The sequence below is a fragment of the Neolamprologus multifasciatus genome, chromosome 14 (genome assembly GCF_963576455.1).
Source record: "Neolamprologus multifasciatus chromosome 14, fNeoMul1.2, whole genome shotgun sequence".
NCBI lineage: Eukaryota > Metazoa > Chordata > Actinopteri > Cichliformes > Cichlidae > Neolamprologus > Neolamprologus multifasciatus.
In genome coordinates, this window is record NC_140452.1 from 34,554,090 (window position 1) to 34,577,017 (window position 22,928).

The 22,928-nt window shown below is 43.8% G+C and overlaps 1 protein-coding gene across 7 annotated transcripts; it reads left to right on the forward strand.

The window, feature by feature from the left end:
- Positions 1–440: 440 nt before the first annotated feature.
- fam131ab (family with sequence similarity 131 member Ab) lies at positions 441–22,019 on the forward strand. 7 transcript variants are annotated; one of them, XM_085131642.1, is made up of 6 exons: positions 441–1,865; positions 5,946–6,085; positions 11,723–11,816; positions 11,905–12,087; positions 17,855–17,986; positions 19,722–22,019. In XM_085131642.1, exons 1-6 carry the CDS (start codon positions 1,835–1,837, stop codon positions 20,378–20,380), a joined length of 1,239 nt encoding a protein of 412 aa, XP_084987768.1. In that variant the 5' UTR covers positions 441–1,834; the 3' UTR covers positions 20,381–22,019. The 7 variants fall into 7 exon arrangements, with proteins under 7 accessions (XP_084987768.1, XP_084987773.1, XP_084987771.1 ...); XM_085131647.1 differs by having other exon boundaries at positions 452–1,768; XM_085131648.1 differs by lacking the exon at positions 441–1,865 and adding an exon at positions 1,873–2,463.
- The last annotated feature ends 909 nt before the right edge of the window (positions 22,020–22,928 follow it).

Sequence of the window (22,928 nt, forward strand, 5' to 3'; positions counted from 1 at the left end):
TTTGCTCCATAGTTTAATTGTGTGGCCTGTGACCACCTTATGCTTCCTAATGCATGCTCATGGAGAGATGAAATCCAGCCACCATTGAAATAACCAATAATTAAAATAACTACTTTTATTTTCAACCAGGTCCAAGTTTGTTTGTTTATGTATTTAGTTTTTATTTAGGCATTTATTCCTGATTCAATTTCCTGATTTCCCATGTGCCCCTATTTGACAAAATAACTGGAAAGGAGTGCTGATTTAAAGCATACATTTATGTAGTTTATAGATAATAGCCTTTGAGTTACCGTCATGTAAAAATAAATAAATAAAGGATCCAGTGGATAATATCTCTACATGACGTTCTGCATTAGCGCGTTTTTTCGGGGGGGGGGGGGGGGGGGGGGTGGATAGAAAACGAATTTCAAAGAGCTCCACGATGGAGCTGTTCCTCCATATGAGGTAACAGGCGCAGTGTGGAGGTAGAGCGGCCTCGTGGGTCAGCAGCTCTGGGTCTATGTTTAGAGTCCTGGTGGGCGTTAAGAGAAAATTGGAAGGGAAGATGCTTGAGCGCCAACCTGCTCGCTTGGAGACAGGTTTAGGTCGCTTACAAATAGGTCACAACATGCCTTTCTCCTACTCTAGTCACTCTCTCTGCCCATGCAGGATTCTATAACGGGTAACTGGGATTGAGCATGCACGAGCACAAATATCCGGCTTTTTTCTTTCTTTGACAGCTTGTCTATATTTGGATGCGTGAAGCGGGAGGTCACAGAGAGCCTGCAGCTGGACCACTGCGCGCTGTGCGTATAGGAAAGTGGGTCTGATGTTCAGAAACGTGCCAGCCTTTGCGGGAAAGTTGTCCATTTGCGCGCATGCTTTTTTTTTTTTTTTTTTTTTTTTTTTAAATAGCTACTGTTATTGGACGTTTGCATTGCTACACCAACGTGTAGTCTGTGGTCATACAGACCCAACGCGACCTTTCCAACCCCACGGCTGTAGGTGGAAAAGTGGGTTTTTGTCGCTCTCGTAACATCACAACCTGCGCCAGGCTTCACACTGTGCGCGTTCCCTATTTAGACCGGATGACATATGCAACACGTTCCAGATTTGCCATCGTGCTTCTTCCACAGACGACGACATGAAATCCTCATCTGACACCTTCCTCCTCCCGTGTGCGCGCTGCTAACTCCTCCCTCTCTTCCTCCCTCATGTTGACTGGCATGTAAGGTGACACCAGCCAATCACGTCTCATTCCGCTTCTACTTCGAAGGCGGAAACTCAGATTTGGCCGTATATAAGCGGCCGAGCGTGGGATTTTTCTATCAATGTGTGTGCCTCCCAAGGTCCGTTCTGTGACGCGCGGGAATCTGTTTTGACAGCGTGGCGTGGCAGTGACCGAGCCGAGAGAACTCGACCCTCACAGCTGCCGGGCTGGGACTGAAACCCATGCCGCTGCTGCCAGACAGAGCGCTGTCCGCCCTCTGTGGTGCTGAACCTCAGGACCCGACCCTGCGACAGGTGACGTAGAGCTCGTCTAAGAGACTCAAGTGATAAAGAAGAAGAAGGAGAAGAAGAAAGCAACAGCAAAGCTGCACAAAGACTTTGTGTGTGTGGATTTGAAGCAGGTTAAAAACAGAAGAAAGTGAAAGCAGGGAGAGAAAGTGATGGCCGGACTCCCCCCCGCCCTCGGCGTCGCTGCAGCGGTGTGAGCACAGCAGTGCGCTGCCGCCTCGTACCGGAACCCAGCGGAGCCTCCGTAGGAGGAGAGTCAGAGATAAGTGAGGTACGCTCCGCGACTGTTAGGGGGGAACACATGTAATAGCTTGCGGTTCTACATGAAGCTGCAAATATGGGCTGTATCAGCTCCAAAGCGCCAGTTGGTAAGAAAGATTTTTGAATTTGCTTTCATTCAAAAAACAAAGAAAGAGAAAAAGAAAGCACGCTGAATGAAGCCTGTTTATTATTTTTATTTGTTTTTTTTCTTACGCTTATGTTTTTGCTGCAGCCTCTCGCAGGTACAGAGCGAATTTCGGGTGCTTGTATACGCACAGCATGCTGTGCCCGAGTCGCGGAGGCATATGATATTGCTGCTGAGTCATATGCACGCCAGTAAAAGAGCTTCAGTGTGCACACATAGCGCTTTACATGGCTGGAATTTCAACTCTATCAGAGGTTAATGGCGCGTGTGAGCGCAGGACTGCGTTTCTGTGTGTGTGTGTGTGTGCTGTGTGTGTGCGTGTGTGTTTGGATGGGGGGTGGGGGGCTAGAATCTGCAGCCTAAACATCGCGATGCTACGAGAGTTGCAAGAAGCTTTTGGGTGAGCACGCCAGTCAGAGACAGAGAAGACAAGCAGAGGTGCTCTTGACACCATCGAGGAAGAAACGGCGTTTCTTATAAATTTAACTTTAATTTCCTCTGATCCAAAGTCTGATCTGGACAAGATGGTTCTGACCGCGCTGAGCCAGTTCAGTTGTAAGGTAGGATGGCTTTTCTTTTCTCTTGTATACACGCGATCGCACACGCCACCCTGAAGAAAAATTCTTGATATAAAAGGCAGCTTGTTTACTGAAATCAGGGTGATTTTCTTCTTGGCATTAAAGTCAAAATTTCTCTCTAAAGAAAGAAAGGAACTCAGGATCAGTCCATCTTGGGGCACATATGCAGCGGCGGGTCATTTGCTTGTTGCCAAGAAACAAGCTCCCTGTTTCCTCCACATCTATTCTGCTCTCACGCTTGTTTACACCTTTGCCGCAAGTGTCTCCCATCCGCTCGCCTGGCGGCTAAATGCTGCCCAGGGTTCTCTGTGCTACCCCCGACCTCTGATGCCCTCCAGCCCGCCACCACCTTTGTGTATTTATCTAACTGGGTTTCCCACTCTGTAGCCATTAATTTAAATCCGAACCCACCACCTATCCAACCATCGATCCTTCCGTCTCCACACGTAAACAGACGCGGTGGTTGTTTTTCCTCCTCGTGATTCAGATGTTACAAAAAGCCGTTTGAACCCCGCTCTTTTTCATCTGCTGCACTCAGATGATTAGCAGTGGAAATGGTCACCCCCCGTCATTTGATGTCCCCTTGTCTACTTGTCGCGGAGTGCGTACTGACATGACATGCCCCCCCCCTCTCCGGTCCCATTACCCCTCACACAGGTCTGCCGCCTACGTGCACACGGTGTTACCGCACATCCAGCAAAGAGTGCAGCTAAGACAGCAGCCACCTGTTTGCCTCTCACATTCACACTGTAGATAAACGTGTGTGACATCACACCGGTCTTGACCTAATTGTGTTGATGGGCTCATAAGTCTGTCAGAGAGCCCGAAGACACCAGAGAGGCGAAGAGAAAGAGAGGGAAAGATGCACGGTCGAGGTCTCTCTTTCTACAGTTTCCACGACAACGGAAAGTACGGTGGAAGAGAGGGAGAGAGAGAAGGAGAAGGAAGGAGACCGAGTGCGAGCAGAGACCTAGGAGCACAATTAACAGATAAATACAAATAAAAGCCGAGACTGCAGCTCTCGTTTGCTGTGACGGGGGAGAGGAGACACTGCTTGAGGCTGCCTTTTAGATAGATCACAGTCAAGGGAAGAAGATTAATTAAGATTAAAAAAGAGCAAATTAGGCCCACGCGGAGGAGAACGGTGAGCCCCCCTCATAAGAAATGCGCCACATGTTTTTAGTCTTATTCTTCACCCTAACCTACACCACCTGTGCTCTTTCCTTTCATTCAGACCCCAGTCCCATCCACCTTACCCGCAGTCATGGCCGTGCCCCAAACGTGAGCTTCTAAAGGCCGAAATGCTCTTAATCTTCCAGTGCCCACTTCACGGAAGCACTGAGAGGACTAGTGCTTCCAGTGGTGGAATGTAACGTGGTACAGTCACGTACAGTGTTAATGTGAGTTACATGTATTTATATGTTAGTCTGTTTACACCATTAATTTAAGGCTTTAGTTACTTTATTATCTGTGGTATTTTAAAGCTCTAATAGAAATCTACTGATACCTGAGGCTGTATTGTTAGAGAAAAGGCTGTCTCGCAGTATAAATGTAAGGTAAGAAGTGCGCATGGGCTTTAAGTGGTCCAAAAACTTTAGACCGTAAACGTCCCTATCACCAGTGTCTGTGGATCTGTTTTTTCTTCCATGCATTTCTGATCCACAGCCACGACCGCAACCTTGATCTGACACGCGCGACGTGCCCAATGCAGGCTTGAAAGCAAAACGCATTTGTGAGTGTCTGTGCAGTGTCGCTCAAACCAACCGTGCGGGTTTAAAGGCCAGCAAAGCTGATCAACAAACATCTCAGCCTGCGGGGCTCGGTTTCAGGCGCCGAGCGGCTTTCCGGTGATTCGTTGCTGTCATGTGTATGTCAAATGCAAAAGAGTGAGGGTGCACAGCTTTCCACGCAGGCTCAAATGACCGTCTGGAACTCAATTGAAAACTACACAGAATACACGCACGTGCGCATCTTCCACTCCTCTGAACAATACTCGCATCGACTAAAGATGGCCTAGATTCAGCGATACAATACACCCCCACCCTCCTCCCCCCGATCGGGCATCCGATCTCATCACACCCAATTAAACAGCGCATATTGAATTCAGCAGGTGGGCAACATGAGCTCGGGGCGCTAAACTGCTGAAGTCCGGTGACTGATATCGGACTCAGTATTTGAGATGGGCGCTGGCGACTAATCGAGCGAGTTGTTCTTTTCACAGGCAGTAACTAGAAACGCCTCCCCTGCAGCGAAGGGTCGGAAAGATGAGCTGGGCACTGACATTTAAAGGCCCGCCTCCTAATCGCGTTTGTGCAGAACTGATTTGGAGAGATTGGAGTGGGCTGGGGGCGTGCACGTGGACGTAGACGCTGAGCGATGCAAAGTTGGGGGGAGCTGTCCTGGGGCTGAAATGTTCCGCAGCGCCGCGTTCACACGAGCACCTTTGGTCCTACATGCCCCCCCATACACACATTCTCTGTCTGTGAGGTCACGGAGAGGGCAAGATGATGGAAAGGTTAAAGGTTAATCAAGCGGACAGTCACGTGTCTGCGGGCGGTTCCGTGACGTTTGCAACCAGAAGGTTGCTTGGTGACATTTGCGCTTCTGGTAGTCGGTTTGTTCGTGACGTAGCCGGCTGACGTAAAAAAAACAAACGAGAAGACACGCTCCTTGGTTCCTTCTTTTTTAGTTTTGAATTTTATCAATTTCATTTTTTTAATGTTCTCTGCTTCAGTCCTTCCAAAAAAGTAGATCCGACTTTATGAAACATCTAACAGGCCCGAGCTGCCGCCAGAACCGTACGTGTGCATGACATAGCATGGCTTTAAGTGCATGAAAATATATGCACCGCCCGCCTCTTGTTATCTTACTACATATAGCCTCAGAATGCGCTGCAATAAAGAAGCCCAACACTTGCATACATTACATAAGGAGAAAAGCACGTACAGTAAATACGCCTTTAAGGCCTCAATTCAAATTTGTACTATTTAACATTCGGGTTTATTGTTATTACTTTTTAAAACTGGTCGGTATTTCAATTTTATTTTATTGTATTTACTGCAGCGTGTTTAGGAATTTGGTAGTTAAAGGGAAATTCGGTGTTTTAATTTTTTTCCGTTAAAACAAACAAACAAACGCAACTTTACCTTATATGGTCATCACCCCTGAGCGCCCGACCTATGGTCCCTCTGGAGGCATGACGTTGGCATGGTGACTGAAACTTTGAAACGCACGAGGTTAGCTTAAGCCTTAAAACTACAGTGCACTAAGAAGACAAAAAAGCACGTTACGAATTCTTAATTACACTTTATTGCCACGTTACTGTGGCTTTTGTCATAGTGTCACATTTTTGCTTATTATTTATGTCGCTATTCAACGCTTTACGGAGCAAGAATGCGGCGTGGAGCTGTTTTCTGACATGTTCATTTGATATAATCCTCACGTGGCTCTCTTCCTCCTGACAGTGGCGGTTGACGGTTCGTTGCGCGTGGACTGGAGCGCGGCAAGCTCCCTGTCTGACCTAGCGCTCCTGGGGAGCACGCGGACCTCCTTGGCGCGCAGGCTGATACTGACAGCACCTTTGGGCGCACTGGACTTCAGCGAGGTGCCCTTAATTCTCTCTTTATCATAGAAAAAAAAGGTTTTTGTGACATAACGACCCCGTGCAGTGTTTTCTGTTGGATAGCTCGGCTACAGTTCACGTTAGACATTTAAACACAGTTCTGAGTGCTTTCTAATGGGCACTAATGGCGATTCAAATGAAGACAACGTCACATTAAATGTAGTATCAGCAGGGTGCAGCGCCGTTTAAAGAGACCAGGCCTACTCGTACAAAATGGACATGTAGCCTATGTGTTTAATTAGATTCAAAAGCTTTTATCGGCACCTTAATTTCTTTTGGAAAGTGGTTCTGCATTGACAGTAATAAGATTATTATAGACCATTTTCACAGGTGTAAGAAACAATGGCTCAAGTCTGCCAGTGAATCATAACAGTGAACTAGTGTGCACAGAAGCAGGATCTCCCCTAATTTGTCCAAATATCCACAGTATCGATACCAGTACTGGCATTGGTATCAGATTGATACTAACAAAGTAGGACTGAAATGGAAAAATATACCTCAGACATGCACTGTATCTTTTTGTGTTTACTGTCATGTCGCCTATACTACATTTAAACAACAGAAGTTGACCCAAAGGGCTGTAGAGATGGCACATTACTCTCCAGGTCTCCAAAAACCCAGTTTCAAAATACACTGAAAGCTGAAAGTTGTCTTGTTAATTTATTATTATGGAAAGTAATCACAATCACAGTGATTTAGCGGTCGTTAAAATGTGTTCGAAATTTGCAAATTAATGATGAATCATCTCATAAATAATGTTACACTGTTCCCCCTATACATGCTGCTTTCATAAACTAAAGCTATCAGTATCAGCGTTGCTATCAGCAGTACTGGTCCTGTATTTACTTTGGGTGTAGTCATGCAAGATGTAGCGGTGGTAATATAAACGCTCATATTTGACATTAAGTATTTCAGTAATCTCCTCTCTAATTGCGCTGATTTGTTATTTCTGTTCTAACAGGCAGTCATGTTATCTGATGCAGATTGTTAACAGGGTGAAAGGGCAGGCTGCTGCAAAAGTTCACATGTTATTCTTTTATCTTCTGCCTTAAAAGGCTCACCTCTGGCAGCACAATTGTGGCTGAACACGTATGGTCTGGGCCACGTTTTAAGTAAACTGGTGGATTAAAACCTGCAGAAGCAACTATCAGATATGGCTGCATCTCCCCACATGAAGCGGAAAATGATTTCCTCAACCTTTCCTGCTCTGATAATTACCTTATTAATCAAGCCACCCAAGTCTGTAATGTGCATTTCAACCTGGGCTTCTTTTCTCCTTTTTAGCTGTTGCTGATACTAACCAGCTGGTTTTCAACCGATTTTACATGCCATTCAGGGTAATTAGTGGCTACTTCTTTCAAATTAGGAATTTTAAATGAAATCTCAGTGACGTGCAAGGTCCCTCACTCTGCACACGAGAGCTAGTGCTCTGCATATGCCCAACTGGAGCATCTGCCTGGATGTTCATTTGAATTCCCAAGCCTACAAATGAACACATTTGCACATTTTAATCTGTATTTCTGATCTGACAATTGAAAATACAGGTGGACTCAAGGCTTGACATGCTCTCTCGCAAAACTAAAAAGCCTTGGGGGATGCCCTTGTGTGGCAGGCATATATTTTAGTCCAGCGGCTCTCTCTGAGAAGTTTTGCAAATATCATCTTGAATGTGAATCTACTAATCTATGTGACCCCGATGCTTTGACCTATCTAAAAGATTCCTATAAGGAACAAAGAAGGGGTTCAACTACAGCAAGCTACTTAATGCAACAGCAGTGAGAGTTAGCAGGCTCATAATTGGCGGAGAGATGACAAGAGTGATGATGAATCCACCTTGCCCAGTTTTGTCAGTGGATACCATCTGGGTGTGAATAAGAGGTGTCGCATAGAGCCAGCCAGGCACTGATTAGCGGCATCTAAGTGATCCATTATGAAATGCAGCCTCTCGCTCTTCATGGGCGGGCCTGATATTGAACATCGGAGACTGTGAGAGACAGCTTGGCTGGACTGCTGAGCTCAACACATCTATATTACAGAGGAAGTGCTCTAATGCTTCACATTTAACAGACCCTGCTTCAGCATCCTACATTTCTATTTAATGCTACAACGTCCACTGTAAAAAGAAAGCAGGACGCCATGTGTGAGAGTCTCTAATCTGGCTGTCGGTTGGTGTTCTGAGTGTGTGACATCATTGGTGAATCACGCACGCAGACACGCCGGGAGGAATTGTTCCACGGCGACTGGTTGCCATAGAAATGTTCCCATTGTGGAAAAGTTAACAGACAGAGAGAGGGTGAGAAAAGAGGAAGACGGTAGAAACGTGGCGTGTCAAAATATTCAGGTTATTTTCCACAAGTGGAAGCAGAAGCCACAGCGCTCTGTTCCACTAACAGCTCTGAGGGCTTGAATTCTCAACTTTGTTTGTCATGTATGGGTGGCAGAAGAAGGGGTTGACATTTGGTAAACAAGAACAGGGTAATTGACTCAGTTGGCCAGTACAATGGTACAAGTTAGATTTCTGCTGTGACGGGACCTCAATTAGCCCATAAAACAAAAGCTATGGCTGTAAAATGCTTCTCTGCCAGGCTTATTGGAAAACCTGGGGCATTGTTTTATGTTAGTCTGTGGCTGTGTCACTGCAGACCAGTGAAATAGGTAAGCCTAATAATCCACTTTAGGTTCTTAATCATAGGTACAATAGCAAATGCAGCACATTCCAGTGTTTCCCCACAGATTTAGATTCTATTTGTGGTGAATAAACAATACCATTTGTAAGGCTCTCCTTTGCAAAAAATTGAATTCCCAAGTATTTTGTGACAGATAATGGGTTCAATTCCACCATCTTGTACTGCAGCTGTCAGCAGTAGCCCTAGTTCTGCCCTGTGAACTGCTTTTAGACCTGCTGCAGTTCTGGTAAGAGTGGCCCTCCAGCTCTCAGCACAGGCAAAGAAGAACTCCTTTCACAAACTGCAGTCCAAGATGGTGGAGTTGGAATCCCAGATCCTGACGGAGGAGCTGAAAGATATCCAGAGCCACCACAACAACAAGCCCGGCAGGACAAGAAGAGCTGGTTTAATAGCAACAGAACTTTCAAAATAAGAGCACAGGATTCTCCACTGGTAAATCAGTCAATCACAGATGGCACCGTTATTTCAAATAGATTGAAAAAAATTGTGTTAGCAAATGTACTTTGGTGGCAGTTATTCGATATATGTATGGCAACGGCTACAGTTTTTTTAATGGAGTGACAATCTTTGTAAAAAATTTAATAAGAAAAAACTAAATAAAAATAAAGAAATAAAACCTCAAAGTATGCTTTTATCTCAGTGCGCAGGCTTTCAGGTGATGCAGTTAAAGAGGCACTGATAATGCAAGTTGCTCTGATGAGTCCGCTGCATTTTTCTCTGTGCTGTCTCCAGGCCACGGCTCACACAGACAGCACTTAAGCAATGATTTAAAAGCCAAAGGTGAACCTGAGCAGCCTCTTTGCTGCTGGCAATCAGTAGACCATGAGGTTTTATGGATTCTGATGTGATGTGTGTACGTGCGTATTTGCACTGTTGTTCTTACAGGAGCCAGTACACTGACCTGCAGACATGAAACTTTAAAATGAAGGATTTTGACATTAAAACTCAGTCGGTTGTATTTAAAATATCTGAGGTATATAAATGTGTGCTACGTTGCACTGAATAAAGATTCTGCACAGCAGTCTTGAGCACCCTGTCTGCTCTGAGTACAGTTCATGTCTTCGTGTTCACTCTGCTGTTCAGTGGGGCAGTGGGAGAGCAGGGAGGGAGGGAGTCGGTGGAGGAGCAGAGTCGGTAGTCAGCATGATGATGCTCAAGCAGAGAGCTTGTACCCATGTTTTTCAAAAGCTTGTGTTCTTCATCAGAATAAGAAAAAGCGCATCGTGTTGGGGTAGTGATATCCCCCTGAAATCATCATGGAATATTCCACTGGAAAAAAAAACAAGCTGTGAAATGAAGTTTAGATTCATGAGGCAGGGTTAGACATGAGTTCTTGAGATGGATTTTCTCCAATGATGTATAAAATCCTCCCATGTTAGACTTTCTCAGAGCAGCTGTTTGAAAGCAAATAGGATATTTAGCTGTGGGTCGTTTCTGATTTCCAATTAAAGCCCAACATCATATGTTATTCTAGAGCTCCTTGACGCTATGCATCACATCTCCTCCAGATTATCCTCCCTCCGATCTGTGAGCAGCTCAGGAGGAGCACAGGAGGATTAGCACGTCTTGAGTGTGGGATCCCCTCTGCTGTGACAGCGCCCCTCTGACAGATAGTTTTGTCGTTCATTTATTCAGGCTGCTGTTTTGTTGCGGTTAAGTGGACTTGACACGACAAGGTCAGGGTGAAGCTCCTGTGTTGAGCTAACTTCATCACCAGTGTTCGCTGCACATCAGATGCGGCCTGCATAGACTGGTGACTCACTGCAACAAGGAAGGGAAATATGGCTTTCATAGTAGGTCAAGTAGTCCAGTGCTGTTCCTTTAGATGATTGAAACTAGAGCATCAGACAGCTCCATTGTGAGTCACAGTGGGATTGGAGACAACCTGTACCTGTTGAGATCCTCTTCAGCCTTTTACAAAAGAAATCATCAAATTGCTCAGTCAGCCAAGTGTGTTGACCCATATCAAGTAACAACGTGGGAGCATTAGCTCAGCATGCAGCCCTTGCTGCTGACGTGCTCCCACGTGAGTACAGGCCGTGCTATAAAAAGTTAGCAGACAAAGGAACTCGTCAACACCTGATACTCCCTCTGTGGTTTGAGTTTACAGAGCAGACAGATTTGACTGAGGACGGGGTGGAGGGAGGAAGGTCTTCAGTCTGGTTCTCTTAGTTCTCTATGGGGAAATTACCTGTCTACACGCACACACACACGTACACACACACACATTTAAACAGACAGAATTTTAACTATGTCAAAAAAAATAAAAATCTACCCAACAGAGTTGATGCCACTGGAGGGATTCACTTGGATAACAGCTGTTTGGAGATAATCTGTAAATAAATATGAGTGAAACACATAGAAATGCTCCATTTCCTCAACCATCTCCGTTCTTGCAGCCGCACAGCTAAATCCTCCATTGTATCTTGAGAACCATCTTCTCAGTTACCTGAACTATTAGTTTGCTAATTAGCCAGCAGGCAAAACCACTAAAGCTAACGTGAGTGCAACCAAGCATCAAGTATTTTTCTGCAACTTCTGTTTCAGCCCTTCAATGTGAAACACTATGCTCATCCAGAGTGCTTAAATAGGACATTTAACTTGCGATTGCGTGCTACATAAGTCGGTTAAACATAAGCACAGTCCAGCTTTGGAGTAACTGCTGTACATTATTGATGGTGTGCAGCGTGCAACTCATTAAAACACAGATTAAAGTGTGTAAAGAGAAAATTCTTCAGTTCACAAAGGCTTGTAGTAGTACTCTGTACTCTGAATCCAGGAGTTCCTTCTCCATCAAAAGGCAGCACTGTGTTTTCTCCTGTGACTCATAGCAGGATGTATTCAGAGCTGGCTCACATTCACACTGAGCTACTGTATGAGTTTTCACTCACTCTTATTTTTTTTTCTTTTCTTTTCTTTTCTGCCGTTTCAGGTGAATGTTGACGACACCATTGAAATGTTACCAAAATCAAGAAGAGCTCTCACTATTCAAGAGATTGCTGCGTTAGCACGATCCTCCCTGCACGGTGAGTGCTGCATGATATCGTACATGGTGAAAACACCTGATCGTTGCGAGGTCATGTTGCAGTCTAATCCTTGATATTTGGCATATAGGTATTTCCCAGGTGGTCAAGGACCATGTGACGAAGCCTACAGCCATGGCACAGGGCAGAGTAGCCCATCTAATAGAGTGGAAAGGCTGGTGCAAGCCTATAGACACTACAGCGGCCCTGGAATCAGACTTCAACTCCTATTCTGACCTCACTGAAGGAGAGCAGGAGGCACGCTTTGCTGCTGGTAAGATTTTGTGTTTCTTATAATGTATTGTAAAAAGTTATAGAGAGTGTTTGCATAGGCACTGGTAACAAACTGAAACAATGACTTAAGGCAAGAGGGGATATGAAAATGTCATGATGAAGCATTAGTTACACAAGAAACCATAATAAGAGTAAATTTAGGCTAATTTAACAGCAAACTCATGACCACTATATTAACGGCATATCAGTTTTGTATGCTCATGAACTTCAACAAATCACTGCAGGTACAATTTAGCATTAAACAAGACCTGTTCACAGAAACATCAACCCCAATCAGCTGATGGCTGGTTAGTACTCAGATTTCATATGTTACAGCTATTTAAGCTGCTTCAGCCTACATCCTGTGCAAGCGCTTTTGCAACCCACCTCCACCGCAGCACTTCCATCTAATGCTGTGTCAAACACAACATCGTCACTGTTAGTGTGATCAGGTAAACATGGGGAAAGGAGGTAATCTCTTGCCTGAGTTACACACGTTAATAATATCATTGCTGCACCGATTGCTGATTGCAACACGTGAAGGAAGAGTGGTTGGTGGCTGGATCTCAAACAGGATTAAATCAGCCACACTGTACAGTGGATGTGGGCGGATTGATCTGAAAAACAATAGTATTGATACCAACACAGGTATTGGTGTCAGATCACGACTAGCATGTTAGTATTAATACTTTGCTTCTGTCCTCCAAGTGCAATTTGTAGTTCACTGAAATTGCGTTAAACTGTCACATCTATTTTATTTTCAATTCAATTCAATTCAATTTTATTTATATAGCGCCAAATCACAACAAAAGTCGCCTCAAGGCGCTTCATAGATACAGAGAAAAACCCAACAATCATATGACCCCCTATGAGCAAGCACTTTGGCGACAGTGGGAAGTGTCTATAGCCTATTGCACATATGCACATTTAAACAACAGACGTTGACCCAATGTAAACATTCAAGGTCTCCAAAAAAAAAGAATTTTCAAAATGCATGATAAAATGACAGGTGTACTTTGTTGTGTACTAATCACAATCGCTGTAATTGCAGTAAATCACAGTGATTTAGTGGTCATTAAAATGTGTTTAAAATGTGCAAATTAGTGAAGCTTGAGCTCATAAATACTGACACATTGCTCTCCGCTATATAAGCTGCCTTTATAGGTTAAAAGTATCTGTATCTGTATTGGTATTGGCAATGCTGCTCCCATATTTGCTTGGTATCAGATGAACAACAAAGAGCTGCAGTACTGCACAGCACTGCTGTATAATGAGACGGGCAATGTGGCGATAAATTCCCTGACTTCCAAAAGTTGAATCAAAACACAAGAGCTTACAGTTTTGTGCACTTTAGCTGTTTGTAATGCAGAGTTCAGCCCGAGCTGAGATAACTCTAATGACATAACCGCGGTTAAGATGTTATTTTCCTTATGTAAGTAGAGCTTTCCTGGAACAGCCTGATTGTTTTTCCACAGCCAGTCACACCTGCCTTCCTAATTTGAATATTGAGATGTAATCACAAAGCAGGCAAAACTGAGACAACAAGAACACTCATTAATACCAGGTGTAAATACAAGGAGGCTCTAATGTCATTGGTCAGGTAAGATATCCAGACACTGATCACATGTTAGCATTTGTTGTCTTTAACTCTTCTCCTCCTCTCATGTTCCTCTGAGCGAGAGCGCACTCACCACAGCTCATCTGTCTCCTCTTTCTTTCCCTGACTCCCTTCATCTTTGCCTACTCTTTCACTCACTCTTGTCCCCTGTATTTATTCTCTTATCCTATTCGCTGTCCGTTCTTTAAATGTTTCTCCCCCTGACCTCTGTTTCTCTTACCTCTTTTCCATCTTTTTCACCCTGCCCCTCCTGCCCACTCTCCCTCTATTCTTTTGCTCGCTCCCTGCAATGCAGACTCTCAAGGTTAATTTGCACAGTGAGGTTTTGCTCCCGGCTAGTGGCACCATAACAGAGCGATTTTCTTCTGTGCCTCCTCTGTTCTGCCTTCTTTTTTCTGTCCTCTTTAACTGTTTACTCATCCGTCTTGTCTTTGTGATCTCATGGTCTTGTGTGTACGTGTATTGATGAGGCACCTAAATGTGCATTACATCCATACATAAGATCAACACACTATCAGGACTAAACCTGTACTCTTTGTATATAGTACTATTTATATAGTTCAAACAGTAATATATTTGTATAGTATTAGTTGATCCTGGCCAGCTAACTGTAATACATACCAGAGAGTGGTTTTTTTTTGCTTTGTTTTAAACGGTAGATAACAGCATGTAAACATAAAAGCTTCAAATCATTTCATTTCATTCATTTCTTTGTTTCTGTATTACAGTTGGAAGCAGTGGGGGTAGTTGTTGGAGAGATATTACTACACATTGTACTCCTCTTCATCTCAGGGAGCCGCCACTTGTGCTGACTCTCTTTATTTGTTTATCAAGTTTCACCTTGTAGGCTGTTATGGTGCTACTGTGGGTGACTGGAGACACTGTGTGAATGTCAGCAAGTGTGTTAATGCATTAAGCAGGCATGTGCGAATGTGTTAAGTGAGCATTTGGTGGGCTTAGTGCGTATTTGAGCTAGTTACTCTAGAACACACTGGTGTTTGTGAATATACTTCTGTGTATGTGTGTAGGAGGCGTGCTGAGAATTGAAAGAGCTGCTGGGGTTGTCCTTTCGATAGACTGACTTCTGCCAGCATGCTCAGACACACACACACACACACACACACACACACACACACACACACACACACACACACAGGCACAGGCACATCCACATTCACAGTCATGAATTCTTTGCAGGTAATCCTGCAGAGTATCTCCATACTCACACGTGCCTAGAATATCATCATGTGGCAAACTATGTATGTGTTCATTACAGTGAGTCCAGACCAGTTTCTGTTGCCCTGCTAAGCAGCAGCACTGTAGCTGCATGGCCAGATATATATTACGCCAACGAGGTGAAGTTACATTATGAAAGGTTATGCTATGTCATGTTACGCTATATTATGTTATGTTACTCTATGCTATTGTTCTTTGTTATGCTATTTTCCGTTATGTTATGCTTTATTAAGCTACACATTGCAAGTTACGCTATGCTACGCTATGCTATGTGTCGTGTCCAAATTCATGGGCTGCATCCTTCTGAGGACCCGGCCCACGTAGACCGCGAAGGCCGGGTCCTCAGAAGGTCCGGTAGGCCGGAAGTAAACGGCTGGGGAAATTGGACGGTCTAGCCTTCTGATTAGCGTCAGCGCTGTCTCGGTGGAGTTTACTCGGCCGTCTGCTCCTTGCTGTCACTGGCGTAAATTCTCGACCGTCTCACACTTCTGTTTAATCAGTTTTCTGTTTGACGTTTATTCAGCTGTGTAAAAATCCCGGAGGAACCCACCCGGGGGATTAATAAAGTTTTATTTTATCTAATCTAATAACTTTAATCTCAGCCAAACCGATTTACTCACGAACAAATAAAACACTGAAAAAAGCCCAACAACAACATTTTTAGGTTGTCTAAGTGACTTATATATTACGTTTAACCTGAGTAGCAAAACTCAGGTGATCTGAAAATGATGTGCCGGGAGTTGTGCCGTTCTCTGCGGCTTCAGTGACCCTCGAGCTCCCGGCTTGCTATCGAGCTGGTGGGTAGCAGATGCTCCGAAAACGTCGAAGCACTTTTGCAAATATGCGATATCTTGATAAACCGAGCAGATATTTGATGTTTACACAGCTACTTTCTCGCCTGAAAATATGTTAAAAGTTTATTTTGTGACACAGAAAGATTAGTAAGCGTAATTTTAAAACTTAGTAGCGGCCGCCATTATTGGAAACTGGAGTTTGGCTGGGCCCCGCTATGAATTCTGGGATATGATAGGCCACGAAGGACACACCCGACCCATCCTTCAAATTCGGGGAAAAGGAGGACGCATTTGTCGGCTGCATTCGGAGGAGTCTACGAATTTGCACAGCCTTCGGCGCGTCGCTGTGACGTAATCGGTCTACAAATGCGGCCTCAGGAGGATGCAGCCCATGAATTTGGACACTATGCTATTATTCCTTGTTACGTTATGTTACTCTGTGCTACGTTACCCTGTGCTATGCTACGTTGTAAAGTGCTTCACCTATTGTAATGCTACCCTGTGGTACCCTCCATGACACTACTTTGCTACAAAATGTAGTTTTTTTAAAACTACATTTAATAATTAATAATTTGTTTTACTTTCCTGTTGTCAGTTTACTTTAGCATCTTGAATTATATTCAGATTTTCAAAAGACAAATTATAATTAATTAGATAATTAATAATAAATGTAATTATAACATTTAATAATTCTCATTATGAATAAATAATGAATAATATTTTATATAATTTTGTACTAATTTTCTTTAACTTATTTATATTTTGTTTTCTTATAGTTCATTTTACTTTATATTTTTGTTTTTAGTTAAACACATGTCTTTTTTACCTTATAGATATTTTGTGAAATACTATTTTTATTGATCTGAACTAAATGTTTACTTTTCTTATTAAAGTTATTTTATTATTGTAGCTTGTACTTAATGCTTGCTTAAAGGAATTATAAAAAGACTTGGAAAGGAGAAGTAAAGAGCAGCCCACACTATTTCTATTGCTGGTACATGTGCCAGTGTTTGTGAGGACGTTCAGGGCCAAGTTACAGTGAAAGATGAATGAGATCATTCATCTTTCACTGTGGGAGACAACGCACAAATACTGAGCATTGAGCAGGGAGAAAGAGAGTCAGAGAGACACGAGGTGATGGAGACAAAGGAGACAGAAATTCTAATAAGAAGAGAGGGGCAGGCAAGATTGCGCTATGAAAGACAATCGAACGGTTGTCATGAGCAGGCCAGTGGATAGTGTTTTATCAAGAAAGACATTTGTAAGAAAGGTATGACGAGAGTGGGCAGAGACATGATGAGGAAAACAGAGAAAGGGCTTTCTGTTTGGTCAGCTTCTGATGATGATAACGAGTGACTGGTCACTTGGTTCTTATAGCTTACTGGTTCTGGCACTTGCTGAGTCACATCAACAACACACACACACACACACACACACCACACACACACACACAATACTAAAGAGTTTAAGAATGTAACAATGTAAATGTAAGCACGTTTAACTTTAGTACACGTGAAAAACAAAAGGCTAGCTAGCTAGCATTTGCACTGACATTGGTGCTAATAGTTTATCAGTTTATCCTGGCTAAAAATTCTCTACTGGTGCCAGCTTAGTGGATCATGTACAGCCATCTGCCATCATGACTATGCATTAAATGCATCATGACATGCGTGGCATTTTTTCTTATTTTATAAAGAAATGATATCATTGTCATTTCAATAAAAATGTCAGTGCTGATCAATAATGGATCTTTCCTGCTATTATGAGAGGCAAACACATTTAGCCAGTGCTAGACTCTCATCTTTGTGCTTCTTCCAACTCACTGTCTCCTCGGCACTGGAAGGAATGCAACCTGCATAACAACACCGTCACACACTCTGTGACATCTGTTTGAAGTACACGAGCTAAATGGCTGCCGAACAGCATTTACTGCAAAAGGAGAACAGTCTGTGTCCCTTCTTATTCTGCGCCGTGTGCTTTGTTGATCGGTCAGACCTGCCAATTAAAATCAGCTACATGACGTGGAGGCTCACTGCCTTGCTGCTCCTTCTTGTTACTATGCCAATCATGTCATAGCTTGTGTGCATGTGTAGCTCAGGCGTGTCCGTGTGTGTTTGCAGGTGTGGCGGAGCAGTTTGCCATTGCAGAGGCTAAGCTGAGGGCCTGGTCCTCCGTGGATGGCGACGAGTCCAATGATGACTCATATGATGAAGACTATCTGCCTGCGAATGAGCCCACCACACAGAGCACAGGTAAGCACCCACACAGACACTAAATCACTAAATCACATTTACTTCCTTCATATTGTGCACTTCCTCCCTAATACCCTATTACACACCCTCTTCCTCACTCCCCCCCCCTTCGTTGTCTCTGTGTCTTTCATTGTCCCAGTGCCCTAGTTTTCATCCTCTCCAGACATTTTTTTTTTTGGTTCCTTGGTGCAATTTGATATCCCTCCTGCATGTTTAATATCATTTCCTTTGCAGCAGAGACAGTGTCTGTGTGAGGATGGTGTGTGAGCGGGTTATAAATACACAGAGTGCATCTGACCAAGGCAGTGTGTACGTGCATGCTCGTGTTCACCACGGCTTTCATCTTGATTACACGGAACCACCAATAACCCGTACTGCAGCTAATAAGGTTCACCTCATTCTTGCATCTATGTCTTCATATGATCATCAATGCTTTCTTACCTTGGGGCAAAGACCATTCAGTGAAGACATCTCCACATGTGCAAACCTGTTTGTGATATTAATCAGCTCGTGAAATGGGATCTGAGTTTGTGACACTGTGAAACCGACTTCTTCATTTTACTGTTGCATAGATCCCGACCTCTGCTGCTTCCACAGTGATTCCACTCAAATCACATTTTGTCATCCTTATAATGCCATGTTAGTATTTCTACTAAAAATATTTGCAGGACATTGCATGGCTTTATTTAAAGAGTAACTTTTTAACATTTTTAAACTCAGGCGCTTTTTAAACACTGTGCATTGAGTAGCTTCTAACATGAGAACGCTGGTGTTTTAACTTCCTGTGTCTTTTTAGCAGTAAACTCTGAAACATGAGTTTGTTTAAAAGGCACCCTATGGAGATAAATACATGTTCAGTAGAATGCATATGTGTTTGGTAACACTTTATAAAAAAAACCCAATAATTAATAGAGAGTAAATTCATAGTTAATTAAACTTATTTTTCTACTCTGAGATTATAGCAAAGCTTACCGTGATTGTCATTGAAAAGTTGCAGTGCTTAAGTTTATCAAATTATAAACTGTTTTTTGGTTGTCTAACACAAAACTGTAACTTGTGTTTTTGAAAGTACTTAAGTTGGCAGGGAGCGTGGCATTTAGAATAAATGACAAGAAAATAAACCTCGGGGCAGCAGTTTATATCCCATTATACCCAGTGCTTAGTTTTAACTTTTTAATTTTATTTATGCATTTATTTGTTACTTTTGTTGCAGTTTATTTAGTTGAAGTGGGCGGATTGAGCCAAATATTGATAGTATCGATACTAAAGCTGCTACTGGTATCGGATCGATATTAGCACAAACAGATCAATACTTTACTTCTATCCTCTAGTTTCAGTATATAATATAATATAATATAATATAATATAATATAATATAATATAATATAATATAATATAATCATATTATTTATTACATACCCTGAGGACGTAACACTACCGTTATTGCCATTTTAGTGTGTACTCTCAATCTAGAGTTTATGGTATGTCATCATGATATTTTAAAACAAAGAAACACAAAAAATTAAGACACAAATAAAAATTTATGACAAAATGACAAAACTGAAATAGCTCCTGAGTGCCTCTAGTGGTAAACGTCTCCATAGGGTTCCTTTAAATGAGGAAAAAAATAGATTTGATTCTGCAGTCAGTCACAAAAACCAACTGAAAATGTTATCTTATCGCTGTTCTTCTTCCTTCAGGACTTCATGCTTACAGTCTGTGTCATTCCCTCTAGATGTGCCATCTTATCCTCCCTACTTGAAGGACCTGATCCACAGTCAGCTTTGCCAACACCTCGGCTTCCGAAGCCCCTGTTGCGAGAGTCGAGGTGGAGGTGTAGAGGGAGGTGGCAGTGGAGAGCCCTCCCCTACAGCAGGCTCTCCTGACACCCTGTGCTCCAGCCTCTGCAGCTTAGATGAGCAGCACCCACTGCTGCGCGACCTGGGAGGCCACCGCGGCACCCACTCTTACAGCAATGCCGCAGAGCTTGCTGCAAAGATCCTGTCGGCGCTGCACGGACGGGAGGAGTTGCTCCTTGCCCGACTTCAGAGGGTGGGGCAGAGCGGGTCTGGCGGGGGAGACTGTGGCTTCCAAAGCCTGGGAGTGGTAGGGCGGGGCATCAGGCCCTGTGGGGGTCAGGACTCGCCTTGCTACTCAATGTCTTATTCTGACACGTACCTGTCACCAGGTGAGGACGACGACACCCCCTGCAAGGACTATGACAGCACCGTGTGCCAGGTGGAGGCGGAGCGCAATGGGGTGGAATACCCGCCCGACTACGACCCTCGCAGGAGGGTGTCCGACGTGGCCTCCTCTGGTGTCGTTTCTCTGGATGAGGAGGACGAAGAGGAGGAGGAGGAAGAAGAGAGGGCAGGAGAGCCAAACAATCAGTGACTCCTCTCTTCTCGCCTCAGTGTTGAATCCCTCCACACCCTCCGAAAGACTCCCTCGCCCCCTTCATGGCATCTGAAAAATGTCACCCTCTGAGCATGTTTTCTGTCTCTCCTTGGACTGATTAAATCATCCGTCTTTGCCTTACTTGCAGCATTTCCTCATAACTGCTTTGTCCTCATCCCACGTCTCCCGTCAGTTTTCCTTTGAAGGCGTCCAAACAATCCTTTTTCTTATCAATGTGAAAGCGGCGAGTGTGCTGGACTTGCTGAAGCAGCCCAGCGATCGTGGGTATGACGCTCACAGTTTTCGGCTCTGTTCTGTACCTGCGAAGCAAACAGACGCCGCTCCGAGGCACACAGAATGACTGAGAGTCCAAAACTCTGACTTACTATTTGCATGTTTCTTGCAAGTGCTGAAATCATTGGGCTGACCCGGTCTTGAGCACGATTTGTAATCTCAGCTGTTCTGTATAACCCCCCTCCCTCCCTGCCCATCTCCCCCCTCCCACCTCAGCGTCTCCCACAGGAGGGCAGGTTGACATTGCATCCTGGGACCTGCCCTTCCTCCCTCCCCCTAAACCCCTCTCCCTTGCAAGAGACTAAATAGCATCCTTTTTGGGCATGGCTTGCTGAGTATGCCAAACTATTTATCCCTGTCACTACCAATTATGAGCAAATGCTGGGAATGTCTTCAAAGTGACAGGACATAGTATGTATTTTAAAATAACAAAGTTAAAAAAAAAAACCTAACAAACAAACAAATTTGTCACAGATGATATGACAGAAATGATATGTTTTTATTGTACTAGTTTTCTATCACTCAAACAGTCATTGTTCATATTATTCCAAACGTCATTATGATGGGCATACGCCATAATGATCAGCTTTGGCTTCTGGATATTTTGAGTGATTCTGTGGATTCCTGCAGGGAAAACACAAGAATATTGGCAGTCCTGAAGTGGCTGTGGGTGTTCAGCAGGAAGCCACGCAGTCTTAAACAGACAGATATGTTTTTTTGTTTTTTCCTCTGTGAAGCGATAAGTTGCATTGGAGATTTTTCTATATTTTTGTATGCGTTGTCTTGCTTTGATCTCTTCGCCTATGCGGCGTGCCAGTGTATGTGGTTTTTTGCACGAAGCTAACGTGGCTGTAGATTTCTCCTTTTCTTTGTTATCACTGTGTGATATAGTCTACTGGGAAACAAACAAACAAAAAAGCATTCAAATGTGAACAAAAAAAAAAATTCAAAAGAGGATACTGTGATACAGTTTGTTATCGCCATTTGTCATGATCGTGAAGAGCTTCTTTTTTTCCCCTCCTTTCCTCCTTTTTTTCTTTCCAAAAATGCTCTTCGCTCTCTTCTCTCATGCTGACTCTCGGAAAGCTTTGCCTTTTATTCTCGACTTTCTCTTCTTTTTCTACGATGCTTGGCAAAAGGGCATGTTTATGTGACACGTTGCAGAATCTCCTGTCTCCATTGTGACGTCAGGAGTCCTGTTGAGGTTCTCCCAGAGGGACTGTCATTCATACAACTCAGGAAATCCCATCGGACCAGAGCATCGATGCATCCCGCCCCCGCTCGCATCACACCGCTCAGCTCTCATCCTCCGCCTGCTCGTGTGTGTGTGTGTGTGTGTGTGCTTTGTATGTGAGAAAAAGCCCGGTGCGCATACTCATTTTCTACAAATAATTAAAGCACAGAATCAGTCCCCACATCCCTTAATATATTTTGTTCGACTGTTTAGAAAAGCCTCACTGTGCTACTCTGTAAGTTTTTGCACAGGTGTGTGGGTGTGTTATTGTGTGTATGTGTGTCTGTATTGTAAGATGTCAGCAAGCACTTTAAGCTTGCACCGTATACTCATTCCAAAATCCCTTCAATGCAGCAATTCCCTTTAAAACAGTGTCTGGTGTAGCTGGGAGCTGGACAGAGGTTTGACTTCTACCAGTGTGGGAGATTAAAACAAACAAAAGGTGCATAAAATGAAAAAAAAATTAAGCAAAAAGTGTCGATAAAGCTAAATCGTCTGAATTCTGATCAAAACTATGTGAATATGAGGAGCGTTTGAAAAGATTGTGACAACTCAGGGGGAACCATTGAAGCTGTGCCTTTCATTTGACCTCCCATGTTTCATCATCGCCATAATCAAATCTACGATGTCACTCAGGCCGTAGCTTGGCCTCCTTCCCCCCTTTGCTTAAAAAAAAACAATAGGAGTGAGAGCAGAGTAAAAATCCTGAGTTGGAGTCGGACGGCGAGAGCAAAGATCCTGTTGCGTCTCCTCTGTGTCCGCCTGCTGTAGCTGGAGGTTACAGCCGGCCCATTTGCGTCATTGTCCTTTTGGTTGACATTAAAAGCTGGGCGATGCTGGCAAAGCGAGGTTGTGCTTTTGTCTGGGTGTCGTGACGCGAGTGTGCCATTGTCCACCCCCCACCCTGAAACCCCCTCCTTTTTTCCTCTATTTATCTTCTCACTTTGTCCACCACTGTGCACGCGTCTTCACCTTCCATCTGTGTGTGGCTGTGTGTGTGTGAGACTGAAGGTGATG

Coding starts and splice junctions, on each gene's coding strand:
- fam131ab (XM_085131642.1), top strand. CDS start 1,835: ATGGGCTGTATCAGCTCCAAAGCGCCAGTTG. Junction 1,866..5,945: donor CAGCTCCAAAGCGCCAGTTG/GTAAGAAAGATT, acceptor TCCTCCTGACAG/TGGCGGTTGACGGTTCGTTG. Junction 12,088..17,854: donor GGAGGCACGCTTTGCTGCTG/GTAAGATTTTGT, acceptor GTGTGTTTGCAG/GTGTGGCGGAGCAGTTTGCC.